We start from the raw sequence: 21812 nt of genomic DNA, 5'->3' as shown, positions 1-21812 counted from the left end.
CCTTCTTCCATCCCAAATGAACACTTGCTCGGGTTGAGCTTCATGTTTATCTATCTGAGCGTGTTGAAGGTTTCTTCAATGTCTTTCAACATCGCTTCTGGTTCGGGGCTTTTGATGACCAAATCATCCATATAGACTTCCAAGTTTCTCCCGATTTGGGCATGAAACTCTTTGTCCATCAGGCGTTGGTACGTGGACCCTGCATTCTTAAGTCCGAAGGGCATCATTTTATAACAAAATGTACCATCGGGCGTCCGAAACGCGGTTTTGTCCTGGTCATCTACGGCCATGTGGATTTGATGGTACCCCTTATACGCATCCAAGAAGCATTTAAGGCGAAATGGTGCCAACGAATCCACCTTAAGATCAATTTCTGGTAACGGATAACAATCTTTGGGGCATGCTTTGTTCAAATCTTTGAAATCTATGCACATGCGCCATTGTTTGTCATTCTTCGGTACCATTACGGGATTTGCAACCCATGTTTGATATCTACTAACGCGTATGATGCCTGCGTCTAGGAGTTCCTTGACTTGGGTTCTACACGCGTTAGTTTGTTCAGGCCCCATTACTCTGCGCTTTTGTACGACTGGCGTAACAGCCTGATCGCACTTGAGCTTATGCTCCGCCTTACTTCGGGGTACACCAGTCATATCCGCTGGTGTCCACGCAAAGATGTCAGCGTTTTTCTGCAGTAGGCGTTTGAGTAAGGTGCGGGTGGGATCAACGATTGTTGGTCCAATGGTAACGGCCTGGTCGGGGTATTTGCCATTGAAGGCCCATTTTTCCGGTTCGGTGATGGTTGGTTTAGCCATCTTTGGTTTGGGTTTAGATGAGACAGATGCGATGCATACCTGGGGAATGCCAGTGATCATCGCCACACCCTCAGCTGTTGGCCATCCCATCATGCCGTGGACTGAAGATACCACGGCGTTGAATCTTGCCATCCCGTCTCTCCCGAAGAGGATGTCGTATGTGTGGTGTGGCTTCCTCATCACGACGAAGTCCACATCCTCTGTGCGGGAGTGTTTTCCATCTGTAAGAGTGACGGGGAAAGATAGGATACCCAGGGGGGTTTCTGTACTGCCGTCAAACCCTTCCATTGAAGCGTAGACCGTTTCCAGGCGTTCTTTGTCTTCATCATCCAGCTTGTCAAAGAACTGCCTGTACATCACTGTTGACGAAGCGCCGTTGTCAACAAGAGTGCGGGAAGTGATGTAATGCCCCAGCTGGCTTTTGATGACGATGGGGCCTTCTTTGCTGGGGCCTCCTGGCACTCGCGGGAAGCGCACCTCAGCTTCCTTCCACGCGCATGGTTCTGTCGCTCGTCTTTTTCTTCCTGCGACTTTGCCATGGACCATGTTGATGCTGATGTCGACGGGCTTTCGTCCGTTAACTCTGTACCGGTTGTCATTTCTTCCTCCCTTCCTGATTGATGCCACGAGATGTGCAAGTCTTCCATCCTTCACAAATGCTTCAACAATGTCTTTCAAGGATGTGCACTCTTCAGTACCATGACCCTTCGTCCCGTGGAAATCACAGGACTTGCTTTGATCCGCATTAGGTTTCTGCCGGATCAATGGGGCTTTTGGCCATGGCAATTTTTCCGTGGCATATATCTCCGTGACGCTCTTGGTGAGTGGCGTCCACCGGTTTTTTCGGTTAGAAGGGTGTGTGTTGTCCCTTCCGCCAACAAGAGGGCGAGAGCTGGATGAGGTGTCAAAGTTTACCCTTGACTGCCAAATACCTAGCCGCCTCTTTTTGTTCTGCCGGGCGATCCTAACGTTGTTCTCCCTTGTCCTCTGCGTGTAGAGGTGAGTACTCTGGGGAAGATCTCTTCCCAGCTGCTTCTCTGTCTCGGCAAAGCGCTTGGCTGCCGTCATGATGGCATCCCATGTGGATGGCATGCCGTCCTTACCCGTTAATGTGCGGATAAGCTCTGGGTACTCAGCGCCCTGGATGAAAGCGGCGCGAACGAGATCTTCACTTACGTTGCCCAGACTCAGTTTCTTGGAGTTGAAGCGGGTGATGAAGTCCAGTAAAGATTCATCCTTCTCTCTCACGCAGTTGAGGATCGTCCACTGCTCTTCAGTGTACTTCCTCTGTTGGCTAAAGTGCTGGCTGAACTTGTTCTGAAAGTCCGCCCAGTCATATATGTGGTGGATCGGTAAACGATCGAACCATGCCCTGGCCGCTCCGACCAGAGTCATCTGGAACATGTAGCACCACGTGGGTTCCGTCCAGTTGCTGACGGTAGCCCCCGCAATGAACCTGTTCAAATGGTCGTCTGGGTCGGATAGACCATCATAAGTGCCAATGTTGGACATCTGTTTGGCACTTCTCGGGGCGATTGCTTCCGCAATGTCCCTTGCGAATTTTGATTTTCCTGCATTTGTAGCAGTTGGTCTAAAGGTTTTGGAGAAGTCACGCGGGTTTCTCTCCGCGATTGGTTGAAAAGCTTCCCCAAAATTCCTTTTTGGTTGGATGTCCGTTTCCTTACGCTTCCCTTTCGCCTTATGGCGAGGGTTCGCGTCGGTATCGGACTCCAACTCGTCTGAGTACTCGCAGTCACTGCTCATATTGAGGTGTTGGCGAGTACTGCCGAATTCGTCAGCCTGTTGAGCTGAACGCAAGCGTTCATCCAATTCGGCTTGGAATTCTCTTTGCCGTGCTTCGGCCCACGCCTTCACTTGATCTAGTGTTTGGCGAGGGGCCCTTGTTCGTTTTTCCAACTGGGTGTCGGTGAACCCCAGTGGAATATTTACTGCACTTGCTCCGGCCTTGGTGGTCGGAGTAGTGTTCGTAAGGATTGTATAACCGCCGGTTTTCCCCCCAGTTGCTGGGGTTATTACCGGGGTTTCTTGGTCGGTTACTGGCCTTTGGACCGGAGTAACGTTAACCATTTCTTCAGAAATTGTGAAAAAACTAAAATAGTTCTAGCTTTTTTGTCCCACGGATGGCGCCAATGAAGAAACACTAAGTGAACCCTGGACAGATTATAGATAATCTGGACAGATTATAGATAATCTGGGGGTTAAGTAATGTTTCCCACGGATGAGGTCTAACTGAGAAGGCTGTTCTTCAGGAGACCTGCAAAACAAACACCGTAAGCTCGTCACTGAGAAGGGGGGGTTCCTCCTTGTGACCACCCTCCGGCGTGAGAATCAGACTAGATTGCTCTGAATATAAGTGTATATTAAGAGATTGCTAGATAACTGGGTAGCAGATGATCTTACCATTCCAAGATGTTGGAGTATTTATAGCCGAAGGTAGGTTAGAAGGTATAGCCGGCTGAATAGTATTCCTGTTCTACCAACAGTGGACTATGCACAGGCCATACTGGTTGGTGGATAGGTTACGGCCAACAGTAACTATGTCGGCTGCACTATTCCTCCAACTGTAGATTATGCACGTCCTACCTACTGTGGATTATACGCAGGCCATGCTGGTTGGTGAATAGGTTACGGCCCACAGTAACACTATTTCACCAACTGTAGGCTGCGCATGCCCTGCAGTAAGGGTTGGTGAGTAGGCAGCGGCTAATAGTGACAAACAGTACTAGAGGGTGCTCCTCCTCGTACTGTTGTCGGTGAGCTGTCACCCTGTGATTGGCTCATGGGCTGTTCTGGTCAGATTGTCTGTCCTATCCATACCTTGGTAGGTATAGTACAGATCTTTCAGAATCATACGGACTGGCTCATTTTGGCGGGATTGTTCCCGTCTTGCTCATTCCTTCATGTGACTACTGAAGTATCTATTGTCTTGTGCGTGTAGCCCTGCTGTCTGCGGGTAGCCTTCCCTGATGGCTTGTATCCGCAACTGCGGGAACAGGCGGGGTACTTCACCATTGGGAGGCTTTCCCTGCGTGTACAGCTTGCGTACTGCGCGTAAGGTTCTCTGAGCATGGTGGGTCCTGCGGAAGCAGATGGCCTTTGCGCAGACGTCCCTGTTCACGGTGAGTCTTGCGGGACCAACTGGGCTCTGCTGGGACCTACCTCTTCAATAATTAAATGCAAAGATATAATATTTATAATTAAATGCAAAGATGAGGAATAAGTATTTATCAAATTGGGGAGTTTGAAACTTATTTACCAAAATAGATGATTATATGTTAATTTATCCTTGTTCACTCATTATCTTATTATATAAAATGATTTCTGTTGGAAATTTCTCTTTGATAGAGATAATAAAAAGAATAGAACTATAAAATGAAATTTATATTTTTATATTTCACCAAAGTGGGGTGAGAGGAATAAGTATTTATCAAATTGGGGGGTTTGAAACTTATTTACCAAAATAGATGATTATATGTTAATTTATCCTTGTTCACTCATTATCTTATTGTATAAAATGATTTCTATTGGAAATTTCTCTTTGATAGAGATAATAAAAAGAATAGAACTATAAAATGAAATTTATATTTTTATATTTCATCACGTTTTATTCGAAATAAAAAAAATACTTTTAAACTGTTTTCTAAAATTATTTCTTTTTATTTTAAAAAAATGATTTAAAACAACAGTAATATATTACAATTAATTTTTGAGTTTTTTTAATCTTTGTTCTTTTTAGTTATTGGTTTATTATAGTTTTCCAACAACTTGTATTTTCTAATAATAAGGGTGTCAAAAAATAGAATTAGATTTAATATCAACGTTGCTTAGTCAGAATATGTTCGGTCTACCATCCGTACTAGTACGAAACCGACACTCGGAAAACTTACTATATCCAAAAAAATTTGTTGAACAATTTCGTTTCAGTAAAATCTATGCTAGAATGTCGAGAGAGAAAATAATCATAATTGTGAAAACCATAAGAACGAATGCGGGTGCCTATCCCGATAAAACTAATTACAATACCGATGTTGTTCGGTCGGACTCATTTTAGTTTGTCACAATGCTAGTACGGGACTAACACTCGTATACAAATCTGTTCTCAACAAAAAATATACCGGAATGTTAAGAAAAAAAATAAATACAACTACGTATTCAACTTTTTTTAACTTAACGAACGGAAGTAATTTTTGCATATAATGATAAAAATAAATTTTAAATTAATAAGAAAAAAGTATACTCTACGTAAGAGTTTTTTTAAATAATATATACTAATTTCATTATTTTACTATATCGTGGTTTCACTAGTATTAATTTTTATATTGTATTTTATTTTTTAGCATAATAATTATTTTTTTTACATTTTGTATAAACCAATTGTAAATTTATTTTGGAGAAATCGGGAAGAAAAAAAAAGTAAGTTTTATTATATTTTAATCTACTTTTTTTAATAGAAATGATTTTTACTTAATAAAATTATGAGAAATTATAAGTGAGAAAAGACAAATCTAGACAAAATCACCTATTTTGGTAAATAAGTTTCAAACTCTGATAAATATTTATTCCTCCCACCCCATTTTGGTTAAAAACTCATCAAGAGTTTTTTTACCAAAATCGCTACAATGATATGGTAGGGAATTAGTAACTGGTGTAAGATCGAACAAAGTTTTGCTTTTTGGAAAGAAAAAACATCGAAAGGGTAACTACAGTGGTTTGGATTTAGCTTATTCACAAAGAAATAAAAAACAAAAACAAAACAAAACATTAAATCATAGTTAATACATAATGAATGATAAGTAACTTTAATGACTTATTAATTAAACTCTCATATCAAAATTTATATATTTTCACTATTATATTTATGTTGTTAAAAAAAGTGTGGAATTGAGTTGCCTTTTGAATGTAACAACCTCTTGATCAACTTGTTAGATCCAAAACTTTACATAATTAAATTAAGGTAAAATAATTGGTGGTTTAAATTAACTTTTGTATAAACTCATGTTTATCTAAAAGCTATCACCACGCAATGTCGTGTGTTTGTGTTTGTATTTTTTGTACAACAAGGACAATAATATTATCTAAGCACATGTAAAACTTAATTTTATGAGGGTTTTCAAAACATAGTTGTTGTTCTTTGTTTTTGTTTTTTTTTTGTTTTCTTTTTCTTTTCTTTTTTTGAAAAACTAACTCCAAACAATGCATTTGCCTTTTCATTGTACCACCACATCCTCTTGATCCATTTGTTAAATCTTAAATGTTCATAACTAAATTAAGACAAAATAGTTTGATGGTTTAACTTAAGTTCTATATATATGCATGCTATGTTAGAAAATATCATGATACAATGATGTTTGTTCATTTCCGTATTTTATGTACCAAGAATGATATATGGATATTTACTTCATTTGAGACTTTATATTATTATGGGAATATTTTTGTGTGATACGTAGGATTTATTGAGGGCCAAGAACGCTAAGAAAACTCAAGAAAACTCTGGTAATGCATTTTCAATATTCAATCGAACATATGCAAATTGTCTCACTTAAATTCAACTGTATGGGTTTTTTTTCAATTAAAAAATATAGTTTGTGCAATCTAATGACCGGTTGAGTTATTCTACAAAGGACAATAAAAAATAAAAAGCATGAGAAGTCATAAGAAATTGACATGTGTCAAGTGGAGACCAAATGAATAAAGATATAAAAATAATAATACATATTTTCTCTCTTCACATGCAAGTCACATGTTAATTCCTCTAATATTTTAAAACGTCTATAACTTTTTCATATGATATTTGTTTTTTAAAAAGTTCATCATAATAACAAGCGTTTTTTTTTTGTCTTTAATATAAGTATGATTTTGTTATATAAAAATAAAAAATTTACGACATTGTGTCTTTTTGCTAACTATTGTGTCTTTTTCGTTATTGTGTCTTTTTGTTTGTTATTGTGTTTTTTCACCATTGTGTTTTTTAACAGATCATTGTGTTTTTTTTAAATACTAATAACACCGTTGTGTAATAATAATATGTAAATGTAATAAAAATACCAACGAATTATCTAATACTAAGCACGATGATGAACACATATTACACGTTCACATGAAATGTAAAACACAATAATGGATACATATAACACAATGACCTGAAATGTAAGACACAATGGTAAAATACATATAACACAATGACCTTAAACGTAAAACACAATGAAAACTATATATTACACAATGACTTGAACGTAATACACATTGAACATGACACTATTTTTTTCTCAAATTAAGTGAATGTTGAGAACAATGACTAAAACACAATGATAATTGAGCACATAGACACAATGACGTAATCGTTGTTTTAATTTTTATCTTTAATTTGAGTAACAATTGAAAAACACAATGACCAAAATCTATAACACAATGCATATAAACTCAATTAAAAAACACAATGGACAAACAAATAACACAATATAAAAAAAAACCATCAATTTTTTTTATATAGCATGTGATATTCATATTAAAGATAAAAAAAACGCTTGTTATTACGGTAAAAAAATTCTAAAAAAATGACGTACGAAAAAGTTTTAGACGTTTTAAAATTATGGAGGAATTGACATGTGTCTTGCATGTGGAGAGAGATAATCATCGTAAGTGGGTTATTAACTTCATGTCATTTTCATCAATTTTTATTCTTAAATTAATTCCACCATCCAAATTTAAAATCAATGGAATAGAATCATTCTTACACTTCTCATTTTTGTTGTACTTTGTATTTTAACTTTACCCATCTAATGACTAGGGGTGTGCATGAGTAGGTTTGGGGCGGTTTTGGGCAAAACCTATAACCATAATTAATATGTCGGTTAATGGATAACCATAGTCATAACCGATCAATTATGGTGGTTTTGGTTAATCTGTTTTGACGATTATATGAGTCGGTTATGGGTCGGTTAACCATAGCCAAGACAATGTATAATTGATCCTAAAAAATTAGTACCAAATATTCGAAAACATGAAATGACATCATCCAACAAAATATATATTCGGTAGCATTAATACCAAATATTCAAAAAAACGACTTTATATAATCCATCCATCAATGAATTCAAGTTAATTCGATTACTAACGTTGAACCGAAAAATAAAAATTGTGCAATCCGAGATGTTTGGTGAAAGTTAATCCCAAACATATTTTTATTTAAATAAATGGGTCGTTTCAGTTATGGCGGGAACGGAATTATCTTTAACCAAAACCGACTCGTATTTGGTGGTTTTCAAAGATTCTTTAAACCGACTCATTGGTTATGTCGGTTTTCGGTTAAAATCAGTTTGGTTATGACGGTTTTGACGGTTAAGTTGCTCACCCCTGCTAATGACAATGGTGAAAAACAATCAAGCAAGAGGCTTGCGCTTCCTCTACTGCCTTAGATTATGTTTGCCATAAAAATGATTTTATAACGCCACCTTTTAAGAAAAAAGAATTTTATATCGAAGAAAAAACATAGGATTTTACTAGTCATTGATAAATTTAAGTTAACAAGAAAGTGAAAATATCTTAAGTGTTATGCAGTGACTCATAAGCTGATTTATCAACAAACAAATAACATCACGAATGTCAATTTGACTGAATTATTAGTGTGTGGATTAAATGTTGAAACTTTCCTTCTGTATTTGAGAATAAATACTCGACAATTAAACGCGTACATATTCAAATGTTTAATTCGGTTCCATAAAATGTTATCACAATATGTTGTTACCTTTGGCGAGCAGTCCACCCATTTCAGGTCGAGTTCCCTTAACCAACGTTGGTTTGAGTTCTAAATTTCTAATATAACCAATTTATTTCGCCCGAACAAATAAGTGATAACCTAGTCTATAAGATTATTAGGTGTTATGTAAGTTCATTTCTTCGGTGTCTTGTTAGTAGTTTCCATATCAAATAGAAAACGAAAGCAAGAACCAAAATTACTTGAAAAGGACTCCAAATTTTTTCTTTATTTTGAACCCCGGAATTTTAAGTTGTCGTTGATCTTTCATAGATACCCGTTTGACGCCCTTGGTTGCACATGGGCCAACCATCCGTCTCGCTTATTGATACAAGTCACTTGTTGCCATGGACTCATCTCATAGTAACTCAAGATCACTAGAACACGTTCACGAATTTCCTTAATTGTTGAGGTATTCGGTATTCCAAATGAGGTGCGGGAGTCACGAGTAAACCAAACGGTTGAACACAATTTCAATACCAAAATAATTGTTTAATCTAATTTTCACCTACTACCAAACCGAGCAATTTCAGTAACAATACCAAGTTTTAAAAAGAAATCAAAATTAGTATCGGTATGATACCAAGCTCATCGTTAATTTGATATTTGTGTGGAAGAAGAAACGCATGAGGAGATCCAAGTAATTAATAAATAAAAAACATTTATAAATTACATTTGAGTATTGTTAGATCCTTCATTATTACTGTAATTATGCGTGTTAAACATGACTGAACTCTGTTAAGAACCTTAATTAATAATTATCATAATAATGTGATGATTGTTGACATTTGTGCTCCAATTTCCAAAAACCAAAACAAAAATTACTCAAGAGTTTTAACATCTAAAGGAAGGAATTGATGAAATGAAAATGAATCCAAATTATTAATTACTGAGGGTTCGGTGGGCGACTATTAGCTGAACAGACTCTTGAACCCCATTCTAGAAGCTCTTTGCTGGTGTCATCTTTATGAACAAACACTTCTATGAAGCACAAATGATCCTCTTTCTCCCCTGTTGCTGTTGCTATTGCTTCAATCAGCTCCTCGTCACATTTTACCTGTTAATAGTTATCATCTGTTACTTCCTAACTGTTTCAAATGTATGGTTGCAAAAAGTCGAGCTTACACAAGCCCAACTTTAAAATAACCTCGTTTATACAAATATAATATTTTATTAGATATATGTATTAAAAAGTAGCATGTTAAAAATAATTAATAATACACAACCCAAACTCAAGCTCGACCTCTTATAAGTTAGATGAGCTTGGGCTTGGCTTGTCTTGTCTTGTACACACCCTTAATTTTTGTATTACCTTTGCGGTCCAAAGCTTCCCGTCTTTGTTATTGAAGGCTTCAACGACTCCCGTGTAGTTCCAGTTCTTGATCACGTTATAAGGCCCGTCATGGATCTCAACTTCTATGGTGTAGCCCCCATTGTTAATCAGGAATATTATGCTCTTTTGCTCTTGACGTATCATAGTTGTCACATCTTGTGCTGTTACCTGCAAGTGCATAGAGGCTGGTTATTGGTTAAACATGTCAAATAATCAACATAGCGAACTCAAGCTCAAGCTCAAGCTCGGGCCACAGCACGCCCTTAACTCATATTGACTTCGGCTACACTGTATGATATTTTTTACCTGAAAACTGCCATCACCAATGCAAGCAATGACCCGTTTGTCGGGTATAGACTGAGCGAAGCCAAGAAGCGCACCAACTGACCACCCGATCGACCCGTACTGCATTTGGAATTCATACCTGGAAGAATAACACACACTTTTCTCCTTCTTTATATGCATGGATTACACTAAATTATGTTAAAACATTTTGAAAAAACAGTATTCGATTAGTCATCGTACCCACATCCTTCAGGTAGCTTCAACTTCTGGCAGTTAAACCACGAGTCTCCTGTTTCAGCAAGAACCGCAGTGTCACTGGTCAACATTTTCTGTATATGCTGGAACAATATGTTAACCCGCAACGGCTCTTCAGGCTCGGGTGGAGTCGGTTCACCATCGGGTACAAAGATCCGCTCATAGTTCTCGTATGCAGTAGTGTTTTTAGTTATTACTTTCGCAAGTGCTTCTAGAAAATCCTTCATTAAAACGCACCCGAAAGAGGGCCCGTTAGCAATAACAACCCGATCGGGCTGCACAACAATCGCTTTTTCCTTCTTGAGCAACAATGAGTACCCGACCGAACTGTAGTCGTTGAATATGGGGCCCGCAAATATATACGCGTCGGCCGACTCGACAATTTCAGAACAAAATGAAGTCCCGACCGCGCCCCAGTAGGTCCCGATAAAGTGCTCATGAGTCTCTGGAACCATTCCTTTACCCGCGGGCATTACTGATAATGCATAACCACTCGCGTCTGCAAATTCTACAAACGCTTCGGTTGCCTTTGCTACACGGAGTTTTGGGCCGCCAACTGCTACGGGTTTAACGGCCTTGTCTAAGAAGGCGGCTGCCGCCTCCACTGCAGCTTCTAACTCAGAGGGGTTACTTACACTTCAAGAAACAAGAATTATGAATGCATCAGATGTATGTGAACTTGTGAACTACATAATTGCAAGTGAAGTTTATCATATAAGTGCTAATTACCGATTAACGAGTTTAAATGGGATTGGGTCCCTGCTAAAAGTAGGATGAGGAATCCCGGGCAAATTGCAACTCACGCTGATGTAAACGGGTTTGCTTTCTTTAAGCGCGGTTGAAATCGCCCTATCAATTTGTTCGTGAGCGTCTTCCAAATGGCTAACAACAGCCTGCACCAGATGTACAATCTCAGTATTGCAGAGACAGGTTCATGGATCAAGTTTGACTGAATTGCTTAGGGGTGTAAATGAGCAGAGCCGAGTCCACGCATGACTAGGATTGAGCTCAGCTTGTTTCGAGCGCTAATTCTAGAGCTTAAGCTCAACCCGCTGTACTTAGTAGTTTTTCAAGCTCGACCTCAGCCCATTTATTATTTTTTAATTAGGTTAATATTTTTATATATAACATAATATATGTTACCTAATAATTTTTAATATTTATTATTATATAAATATATACTTAATATAATATATATAAATAATATAAATGAAAGGCTTACGAGCCGGTTTGTGTTCGACAAGTAAACCTCAACATCTTGGTTGCTAGCTCGTGTTCAAGTTTGGGTTCGAGCTAGGGGTCTTCATCGGTTCAGATAACAATTTATTTAGTTTGTTCATGTCGGTATATTCGCTTGGAGTTTTAGTCGAACCGATCTAAATCTACAAGTGTTTAACCGAAAGTCGAAAGGCTTGCTCATTTACAGATTACAACAAATACAAATAGGACTAATTGATTATATTTTCAGGTTAAATAGGTAAAAGAAATGCCTTAAATGGGTCAAAAGTCACCTTGAAATTAATTCTAACGAATTGAAATGATGTCCATTTGGTCTGGACACGTTTAAATAATAACCCAGCCCGATCAACCCGAGCGTTTTACCTGGTAACAAGTAACGGTCTGAAAACACCTCAACTCCTGGCTAAAATCAGGTATCCCAATGGTATGATGAAGGATCCTATTAGTCCCGAAATCATTCGAATTCGGTCCACCAACGATACAAATAACGGGCAGGTTCTCACTATTAGCACCAGCTATAGCATTAAGCACACTCAACCCGCCAACAGTAAACGTAACCGCACATGCACCAACACCGCGTGTGCGGGCATAGCCATCGGCAGCATAGCCCGCATTGAGCTCGTTACAACACCCGACGTTTTTGAGCCTTGGCTCGGCAATGAGGTGGTCGAGGAGGGTCAGGTTGAAGTCACCTGGGACAGTGAAGATGTCGGTAACACCGATTTCCACCAGGCGGCGGGCGAGGTGGCGGCCCATGGTGGCCTCCGTGTGGCCGAGGTCTGCGGCTTCCATGTTTGGGGTGGTGGTGAGGTGAGTCTAGTGATTGAGAGACAAGAGTGGTGGATAATATAATGGTGGTGAGTTTGAGTTGAGATTCGAATTTGTAGGGTGAGTGTAAGGTGGTCGTTTTATTGTGGCAAAAGGCTTTTCTTTGCATGTAATTTAGAGCAATTTAAGCGAATTTTTTGCTCTCAAAGTAATTTCTATATATACAAAAAATGTACACGTGGCATGCTTTTTAGTTTTTCCTTTTTTAAATTTTTTAGTGGTATAATATTAAGCGGGCAACCCTGATTTATATCAAGTTTTTATGTCATGTTAGAAATTTACACTCCTATCACTAAATATAAGTTCAAAAAATGACAACAAAACCGGTAACTATTCGTCAATTTGTATTAAATTTACATAAATGAAAAAGACAGCTTATGAGATAATGTGTCACGGAGTGAGCCTTTACCACCTCACACGCACGCATTGTAATGCAAAATCCTTGCCAAACCAAAGCACCACCATCATCAAAAGGTTAGCCCCTATCTACGTCATCCGCCCATCCTCCTAGCACGCTCTTAGCCTTTAAGGCAGGTGAAGTCCACTTCTTTTCACCAATCACATACAATCATTTTCACGAATCACATACAACCACACATTTATTTTTTTCTTTCATATATAAATTTTTAGTTAGACCACGATACGCTTATTAAAATGTGAGTTACTTAAACCAGTGTTTACATAACAATAACAAGACAATTTACCTTGCACATTTTAGTTAGCTTACAACATATAGTCTGAGTGTCTGATAGCCATACATTTCAAAAGGCGAATATATAGAAACCAACTGATTTAAGTTCAAATCAGTAAACCTAACCGTTAAACCAAGTTTCTCAACCCGCAAACCGATAATGAACACCGAAAATAATATAAAATAATAATATTTAACAGTTTTAAGATATTTAACCTCTAGCAAATATAGTTTAATGTCATGTACACATTACCATTCTTCTATTTAACTTAGCATTTACACTAAACATGAGCACCCACTCATGCTCAAAAGTCTTTTAACATATACCTATAGTCGTATACCATTTACCGTATACGTACCATCAAACATAATAAATCATACCGACTTCTAGCAACGACGTATGAGGCACGTTCAAAACAACATCCGTACCCCTGCAATTCCTGCTCAAAAACGAGTACACCACATCGATAGCAACCTTCGTTAAAAACGTAGACGATTTCTTGGCTTTCGTGTAAGAATGCCCGATTATATACGCAATCCCAGATTCCCGAGCTTTAAGTATTTGAACCGTTTCATCTTTAAGACCCGGGTGCCTTTCTAAACACCCGGAAGCCGACTCCTCGATCTCCTTTAACGACCGAACCATCTTTTCCTCATGATCAGGAAGCGTAAACACACGCTCCGAAACATTCTCGTTAACATTCTTAATATTATTATTATCGCTCTCGGTATCAGTATCTCCAAATTCATCTTTGACTTTTCCTTCGGTTTCAATAAAGTCAACGAGCGCCGACACTAACCGGTTCTCAAAATTGTAATTCTCGTGCGGGACGTCTTTGTACCCGTACCGAACAATGCATCTAAACATGTAGTATTCTCGAGGGCCGACCCGACCCAATAACATCCGTTCCTCGGCCCGAACATGCGGGACTTGAACCGATTTAACGCACACGAACACCAAAACTTGATGGAAAGCCGGTAAGTTGGTTACGAAGTGACCGAATATAGCCGGGATTCCCGTTGCCAGATTTGTGTAAACGAGCCCGATTCCCGGGACCCGAACCATTCCGAGGCTCGGCCCAAGTGAGAGGATTCGGGTCATTGAGACTTTGTTTTCTAAGTCAAACTCGTGTTTTTTTAACTTCCCGTAATTCCATACGAACATAACTGACATGAATGTTAGTGAGAGGAGAAGTGAGATCCAACCACCTTTCGGTACTTTAAAGAAGGAGGACGAGAGATAAACGAGTTCAATGGACCCGAAAAGTACAAGAAAAGCAGCAGCAGTTACAACTCGTTGCTTCCACACGATTATCATCACGAGTGTCATTAAACAAGTTGTTACAAACATCACTATTGTCACTGCCAGCCCTACACATCATTAAAAGTAGAAAAATATTAGTTCTTTTGTTCCACATGAATGTGATTTTGACTTTTCAGGTCAAACCGGTTTGACCAACTTGTAAACCTGAAATCTTGAATTGCTATATTATCATCTTTGATGAAAAACTTGTTTCTATACACTTGAAAAGATGATGCTTGACCCGGAACTAGAAAGCAACACTCTTTTGTACAAAACGAATGCAAATTTGACTTTTAGGTCAAACACATTAACGTTTAACGTAGAATTACTTAAAAAATTGAATATTTAGATACAAATTTAAAGACTGTGTTTGACCTGAAAATTAGAAAGCATTATTCCTTAGTTCTAAATGAATTTAAGTTTGACTTTTAAGGTCAAACATACTAATTGTCAACTTTGCGTTACTATATTATTCTTGACAATTATGTACCTCCATCAAAGTTCCATGATCTTGACACAAAAACACTTCAAATTAACAGATTGGACCATGAATTTAAGTCAAAATTCATGTAAAAAACATAAAGTTAAATATCCAAGTTTGACTTTAAAAGTCAATGAGTAAAGATGAATACCGTATGCGTGTCCAATCATGTTGGTATCTCTTAATCCAATCGTTACAGCCAAACACAAGCCCAACAACATCCAATTCACCTCGGGTATATAAACCTGCCCGTATATCTTTCTCGAAGTATGAACGATTTTCACATGTGGAAAACAGTTTAACGCGCAGCATTGACTTATTATTGAAAAAGTTGCAGAAATGGCAGCTTGACTTCCTACTACCGCTGCAAAAGTCGCGACTATGAACACAGGCCAGAATACAGCTTCTGCAAGAAAAGTCAACAAAAGTCAACAGAAGAAGAACCCGACAAAGCCATTAATGTAACGGGGAGGTTAAATACTGAAATTCTTACCTGGTATGGCTTTGTAAAAGCTTCTTTGAAGATCTTCATGATGCCTCGATAGAAACGCGGCCTCGCCCAAATATGCAAGAATCAAGCATGGATACACGAGAAATGTGAATGCTATCTGAAAATGATGTAAAATTCATACTTTAAAACATTCATCCGTGTCTTGGAGGGCTGTAGACAAGCTGTAATGTTGAGCTAGAGCTCAGCTTGTTAAAAGCTCGAGCCAGCTCGTATAATCTATAAAAAAATTTATATATTCACACGTATTGATATATATATATATATATAAAGAAAAATAATATTTTTAATATACACTTAATGCATAATTATAAACTAAAAGTTTATAAATTTTGTAAATTAATATTTTGGTTATAAGTTTATAACTTATATATAGTAAAACTCGGGCTTTAATTTAAACGAGCCAAGCTTACCTTTGCTTGGGCTCGGCTCGTTTACATACCAAGCAGGCTCGCCTAGGCTTATATACAAACGAGGCAATTTCATTTCTGAACAGCCTTATAATCGCGTGCGCGGGTTTGTTAGGATTTGAGGTATGGAACCGATTACCTTAACAGATAATGTTGAAAAATGTCCCAAATCAGCAAACATGGTCTCAACGCCTGTGATCGAGAGGACAACTCCTCCTAAAGATAACCAACCTTCATGACCGGTCCTTTTTAGTAATTTCACCATGTAAACAGGCGAAAGAGCGTGAAATACTCGCGGGTTCCATTTAATAATGTTATATATTCCAATGCCCGCAATCGACAGCAGCCATGCTGTCACAACTGGAGCAAACAAGAAGGCAACTCGGTGGGTCCCGTGATGTTGAATCGAGAAAAGCCCAACTAATATAACACACGATATCGCCACTACATAATCTATGCAAGAAAAGTAACTGAATTAGCATAAAATTTCATTTTGCAAAAAAGAAAGAGAGAATTTATTATCTAACTAAATTGACTTACTCTCGTGAAGGCCCGTAACTTTAATTCTAACTCCTGAAACAGCTGAAAGAACTGAAAGCAAAGATCATGACATGTTTAGAAAGAATTCTAAGTTAATGAAAAAAAACAGACTCTTAATATAAGGTAGAAATGGAAAGATGGGTGGGTCAGGTAACGGTCAAACGAGTCTTTTAATTCAGGTTGAAATGTGCCTATTCTAAGTGGCGGTCAAAACGGGTCTTTTTAAGTAAGGTTGACATGTGCCTTTTCTAAGTGTGGCCAAAACAAGCCTAACCGGGTTGGTTGACCCGAAAACATTTTTTTGTCATTTACAAGTAGTAAATGTCTTGATTTTGATTACAAAAACAAGATTACTACAAAACTAATCTAATTACTTGGATTAAGTCATTAAACACAACCCATTTGGCCTGTTTATAATAAAAGAACCAAAATTGGCCCGCTTAACATTAGATGTGCGTAAAGCTTTTGCAAGTGATAAATGTGTTAATCATGATACAAAACAAGATTACTACAATGTTAATCTAACTTTTTGAATAAAAGACAACCTATTTGACCTGTTTATAATAAAACTCAACCCAAATTGACCCGGTTATCAGTAAACGGGCCAAAAATTGTTACAAGTAATAAATGTGTTAATAATGATTACAAAAACAATATCACCTCAATAGTAGTCAATTTTAGAAATAAAAGAGAACTTGTTGACCCGTTTACAATAAAACACAACCCAAATTGGCCCGGTTGGTTATCAGTAAACGGGTCAAAATTTTTACAGGTAATAAATACGCTAACTATGATTACAAAAACAAGATTACTACAGCAGTAATCTAACATTTTGAATAAAGCACAACCTTTTTGACCCGTTTATATCAAAACACCACCCAAATTGACCCGTTATAAGTAAACGGGCCAAAATCACCACCTTTAATATTATAAGATAATTACCCGATATAGCAGGAGTGAAAACACCATCACCAATTGTCATACAAGTTCCAAGAAGTACAAAAATCAACAGCCCTTTTCTAAACTTGGTGTGTTTTTCAAAAAAAGATTTCAATGCAAAACTTTGCCATGTTTCTGCAGTCTTTTTGACACCGTATTCAGATAGTTTCTCATCGGTTTCTTGTTGATTTGGAAGCATGCTAAGTTTTGCGTGTCGGCATAATAAGGAATACAATGCAAAAGTGCCACCTTTAAAACATAACTGATTATTACAACTTCAAACACATATAAACACTATCGCAATAGGGGTTTAAAACTAGCCAAGACGAGCCCAAGCTGGACTAGGCTCGATCTGGGCTCGTAAGTGGTTTTTCAAGATCGAGCTCGGCCTGTTTATTAATAACAATTAATTTTTATATATTAACATATTTTGTTATAAATACTTTTATATATAACATAATGCATATATTTTAGTTATTTTTACTATAATATTATATACTCCCTCCGTCCCTTTGAAAGTTTCCACATTTCCTTTTTAGTTTGTCCCATTACAAATGTCCACTTTCAAAATTTATTAACTAATTTCCAATTTTACCCTACACAAATGCAATCATTCAAACTTTCTTAAATTTTGTGTTTTTCAAACCATGACGCTTGTAGAGGGACGGAGGGAGTATAATAATAGTTATGAGATAAATATATATTTAACATATTTAATAAAAAAAATATATTAATAGGCTCATTTAGGCTTGTGAACCAGCTCAAGCTCGGGGTCGTTTATTAAATTTTTAGGCTTGAGTTCGTTTAAGCTCGGCTCAATTCTAGCTTTTAGCAAGCCAATCTTGAGTAGCTCACGAACAGCTTGGCTTGTTTACACCTCTAGTCTCCTACAACCTATGATAATCACTTTTAAAACGCACATCCAAACAACCAATAATAATTTACATTTGAACATAACAAGAGGGGTATACCTTCGCCATTGTCATCGGCTGACATCACAATGAACACATATTTTAAAAGTGCTATTAGTGTAAAAGTCCAAAAGATGAAGGAAAGAACACCATAGATTTCTTCATCATCTTCATGAAGACTAAGCTTCCCAGAAAATGTGGTCTTGTAAACGTACAAAGGGGACGTACTTAGATCCCCGTAAACGACTCCAAGACTTTGATAAGCCAAACTCAGAACTGCTGAACATGATGCCTTGTTTAATTTCTGGTTTAGTCAAATAATGCCCGGGATTATTACACGACTTGAAACTAAAAACTTGAAGAGTAGAGTTGTTATGACAAAAGTTAATGAATGTTTAAAGATGGGTCAGCCCGAACATGACATGTTTAAAGATGTCATGTTTTTAAACACAGGTTTTGGTTCGGCCAACACAACCCGTTAATTAAGCAGGTCAGCGCGAACATGACAAGTTTAAAGATGGGTCAACCCAAACATAACCCATAACACGACACGGGAAAAAAGGTTTTGGGTTGGCTGGCATGCCTCATTCATTAAACAGGTCAACCGAAGTGCCGAACTTAACCCATTTAAAGATGGGTCAGCCCAAACAGGACACGAAAAAGAAGGTTTTGGGCTAGTTTACACGACTAGGGTATTAAACAAGACAACCGAACACAACCCTTTTAGAGTTGGGTCAACCCAAACATGGCTCATTTAATAAGTGGGTTGACCTGTTAGCCCATTTAAGTGTTTTTTTCAAAGAAAGGTTAGTATTCATTTAGAGAAGATAAGTGCTAAATTTATAGTTAAATTGTTGCTAAATCACTAGTTATTACTTTTTACATTAATGAACATAAAACGGATCAACTTGAAACACTAACATAGTAACATAAACGACAAGACACGAACATAAACGGGTCAACCCGCCAATCCAATCATGAACCGAAGGAAGCAGACATAAAAAGTAAAAACAGTCTAAGTACATCATCTCTTATTAGTAGGGGTAAAATAGACTCGGTTCATACTCGAAATCATCCTAAATAATGTAAAAAAAGATCCAATCTTTAAAAGCCATTGTTGAATGTTGATGACTAATATCAAGAAAGAAGTGCAAGACAACACTTACCCATGAAGGAAAGCATCACAAAAGTGAAGATAAACATAAACATGACACAAATCACACACACTGAATTTGGTAGAAAGTAGGTTCAACTTTTGATAAAAAAAAAATACATGCTTTTGAAAGTCAGAATAATCATCTTACTTTTTTTAAAAAAAAAAAAGTTGAAAAATAAAAAACTTTAAAAGGAAGATTGATGTAATACCCTAATCTTAATAAAAAATTATTCCCATTCACACTCAAAAACACCAAAAATAAACAAAACATATACACAATTTACTTCATTTGGAAACCATTCTTGAATCTTGTTAACACATTTACAAGGAAAAAATGTCACATAAATATGGAAAATCAATTTTTTGCAGGAAAATTATAAGAAATGCCTTCTGGCTTGTGTACATTATGTAAAAGTCAATAATAACTACACATTTCAACATACATCTATCTACACATAACACATGATTTCTTGAAATCTTGAAAAGAATAATAATAAAGAAGAAGAAGAAACCTGGTTATGAAGGCCATGTTCTTGGGATTCAAAAGAGGGTCTGCTGTGATGAAACATTGGTTATGAAAATGAAAATGTGAGGAAGAAGGAAATGAAAAAGAAAAGAGGTTGAAAAGAGTGAGTGTATGTGTGTAGGTTAAAAAGGAATTAGTTAGAAGAGAAGAAAAGAAAGTAGTCAACAATCATGTGTCACACCCTCTACTATGCTTTCTCCTCTTTTTAAGAAATATTATTTTCTTGAACAAATACTTTTTTAGTACTCGTTTTCTCTTCCACGGGCCACCAATTTTCTTGAATGAACAAAATCAACATTAACTATGTTATGTGTTTTTTTTAACCTGTTATTTGAAAACTCAACAAATGTATTAATATTGTTAACTAATGAGATCAGATAAATACAGTTTAGATAGACGATCTTTGAGAAGGTTAAACACACAATAGAAGCTTTGATTTAAACATTACCACTACCGTAAACTAGATTTGGACTCATGAATGTTGGATGTAAGTTAGCTCACGAACCAAGAGGGGTCATATTTCATAAGTAATATGTTATATAACTAGTTGAAAACTCCTATATTGCACAAGTTGAGTAATGATTTTATTAAAGTAAATATTGAATAGTTAGTGATAATATACAAATAAAGAAAATAAAAAGAAGTGGAAAACAAATTTATTAATTAGGTGAAGAAGAATAAGGAGAAAATAAATTATAGTAAGGAATATTTATGAACTAGCTTGTATCACTGTTGTTTTATATTTCTCGTTTCTAATATTTATATATTTTGTTGAATTTTAGTTTTATTTATTGACTTTATTGTAAGTAAGTTAATAATATAGTTAGAGTTTTTTATGAAATGGTTTCACAAATAAATGATATTTTATAAATCGTTTAAAAGCTATATGGGTTTGGTGAGACTCACCACCTGCTAATTTTTTTACTATAAAGATGTTTCTTAATTATAAATAATATCTATTTTTAAAAAAAGTCGGATATTAATTTTAATTATATCCCTATTTTATATGATTTTCATATCAAATATTTGGTAAAATTAATTTTTAATTTAATAAGATGTTATATCCCTTTTAAGGGATATTTGGATTTAATGAGACATATACCCGTGAATTCGGGTCAAACGCATTAGAAGCCTTCGTTTACAAATAAAGTAATATGGTGGTTTAAGAGAATGTAACGAGCAACTAGAATATTTTTAAAAGTTTTGTTTATATTTATTTAAGATTAAGATAAAGAACTTGAAACAATTTTTTGAAATGAATAAAGAAAAATAGAAAAATAAATTAGAGCTCCCATAATTATAACAAGTAACAAGTGGGCAGATTTATTTACTCATAAAATAAAATATATATAATTTATCTGAAAATGACACAGGATCGTTTTTGCTCATTGTTAGATTTCTTATTGTAAAATAGACTCTATTTGACATATTTGTTACTATACATCCTTAAGTTTTTCTCTCTAGTCCCCTTTGTTGATTTGTAAATTACTTTCAAACGAAAAATGGACACCGTATGAAAGTCTCTATGATGCTCAAATAGGTTATTTGACAAAGCAATCTTTTCTACTAATGAAATAGTAATATCGTGTTAAGATAAACAAAGTAGTATGTTGTGTTTTGAGGTTTTAATCCACGTACCAACAAAATGTCACATTCGAGTTAAATGGCTAATGTGGGAAAGCTAAGACTTTTTTTTACCGATCCACAATTTTTAATCAAAAAATAGGTTCGATGCTGTTACAACCCATAAACTTAGCTTGCTATAAGTCGTATTATAGAATCTCTTTTAAGAATCTTTATATGTATATAATTAACATT

At 36.4% G+C, this 21812-nt stretch overlaps 2 protein-coding genes across 2 annotated transcripts; both read right to left on the bottom strand.

Moving 5' to 3' along the window:
- Positions 1–9475: 9475 nt before the first annotated feature.
- LOC143546080 (pyruvate decarboxylase 2-like) lies at positions 9476–12544 on the bottom strand. The gene is made up of 6 exons (XM_077037823.1): positions 12065–12544; positions 11192–11355; positions 10448–11098; positions 10229–10346; positions 9902–10090; positions 9476–9646 (listed from the first exon to the last, which is right to left on the bottom strand). Exons 1-6 carry the CDS (start codon positions 12491–12493, stop codon positions 9476–9478), a joined length of 1722 nt encoding a protein of 573 aa, XP_076893938.1. The 5' UTR covers positions 12494–12544.
- An 869-nt stretch (positions 12545–13413) lies between these two features.
- LOC143546103 (potassium transporter 1-like) lies at positions 13414–20174 on the bottom strand. The gene is made up of 8 exons (XM_077037839.1): positions 19981–20174; positions 18373–18616; positions 17405–17650; positions 16463–16513; positions 16062–16375; positions 15498–15612; positions 15156–15410; positions 13414–14591 (listed from the first exon to the last, which is right to left on the bottom strand). The coding sequence occupies exons 1-8, from the start codon at positions 20035–20037 to the stop codon at positions 13582–13584; spliced, it is 2292 nt and encodes a 763-aa protein (XP_076893954.1). The 5' UTR covers positions 20038–20174; the 3' UTR covers positions 13414–13581.
- Between the last annotated feature and the right edge of the window lie 1638 nt (positions 20175–21812).

This window comes from Bidens hawaiensis, unplaced genomic scaffold (assembly GCF_021521415.1).
Source record: "Bidens hawaiensis isolate Kalapana, Puna unplaced genomic scaffold, B.hawaiensis_p1.1 tig00014205_1, whole genome shotgun sequence".
In the NCBI taxonomy this organism is placed as follows: Eukaryota; Viridiplantae; Streptophyta; class Magnoliopsida; order Asterales; family Asteraceae; genus Bidens; species Bidens hawaiensis.
The sequence above is the reverse complement of the archived record's forward strand: the minus strand, read 5'-3'. Positions and strand labels throughout refer to the sequence as shown.

What these genes read in the sequence shown, in the direction of transcription:
- LOC143546103 (XM_077037839.1), bottom strand. Translation starts at nt 20,037, where the DNA reads ATGTTTCATCACAGCAGACCCTCTTTTGAATCCCAAGAACATGGCCTT. An exon ending in AGCCGATGACAATGGCGAAG is followed by an intron (nt 17,651 to 18,372) that starts GTATACCCCTCT and finishes TATGTTTTAAAG; the next exon opens with GTGGCACTTTTGCATTGTAT. An exon ending in CTTTTACAAAGCCATACCAG is followed by an intron (nt 15,411 to 15,497) that starts GTAAGAATTTCA and finishes CTTTTCTTGCAG; the next exon opens with AAGCTGTATTCTGGCCTGTG.
- LOC143546080 (XM_077037823.1), bottom strand. Translation starts at nt 12,493, where the DNA reads ATGGAAGCCGCAGACCTCGGCCACACGGAGGCCACCATGGGCCGCCAC. An exon ending in TTGGTGATGGCAGTTTTCAG is followed by an intron (nt 10,091 to 10,228) that starts GTAAAAAATATC and finishes ATGCACTTGCAG; the next exon opens with GTAACAGCACAAGATGTGAC. An exon ending in GGAAGCTTTGGACCGCAAAG is followed by an intron (nt 9,647 to 9,901) that starts GTAATACAAAAA and finishes AACTATTAACAG; the next exon opens with GTAAAATGTGACGAGGAGCT.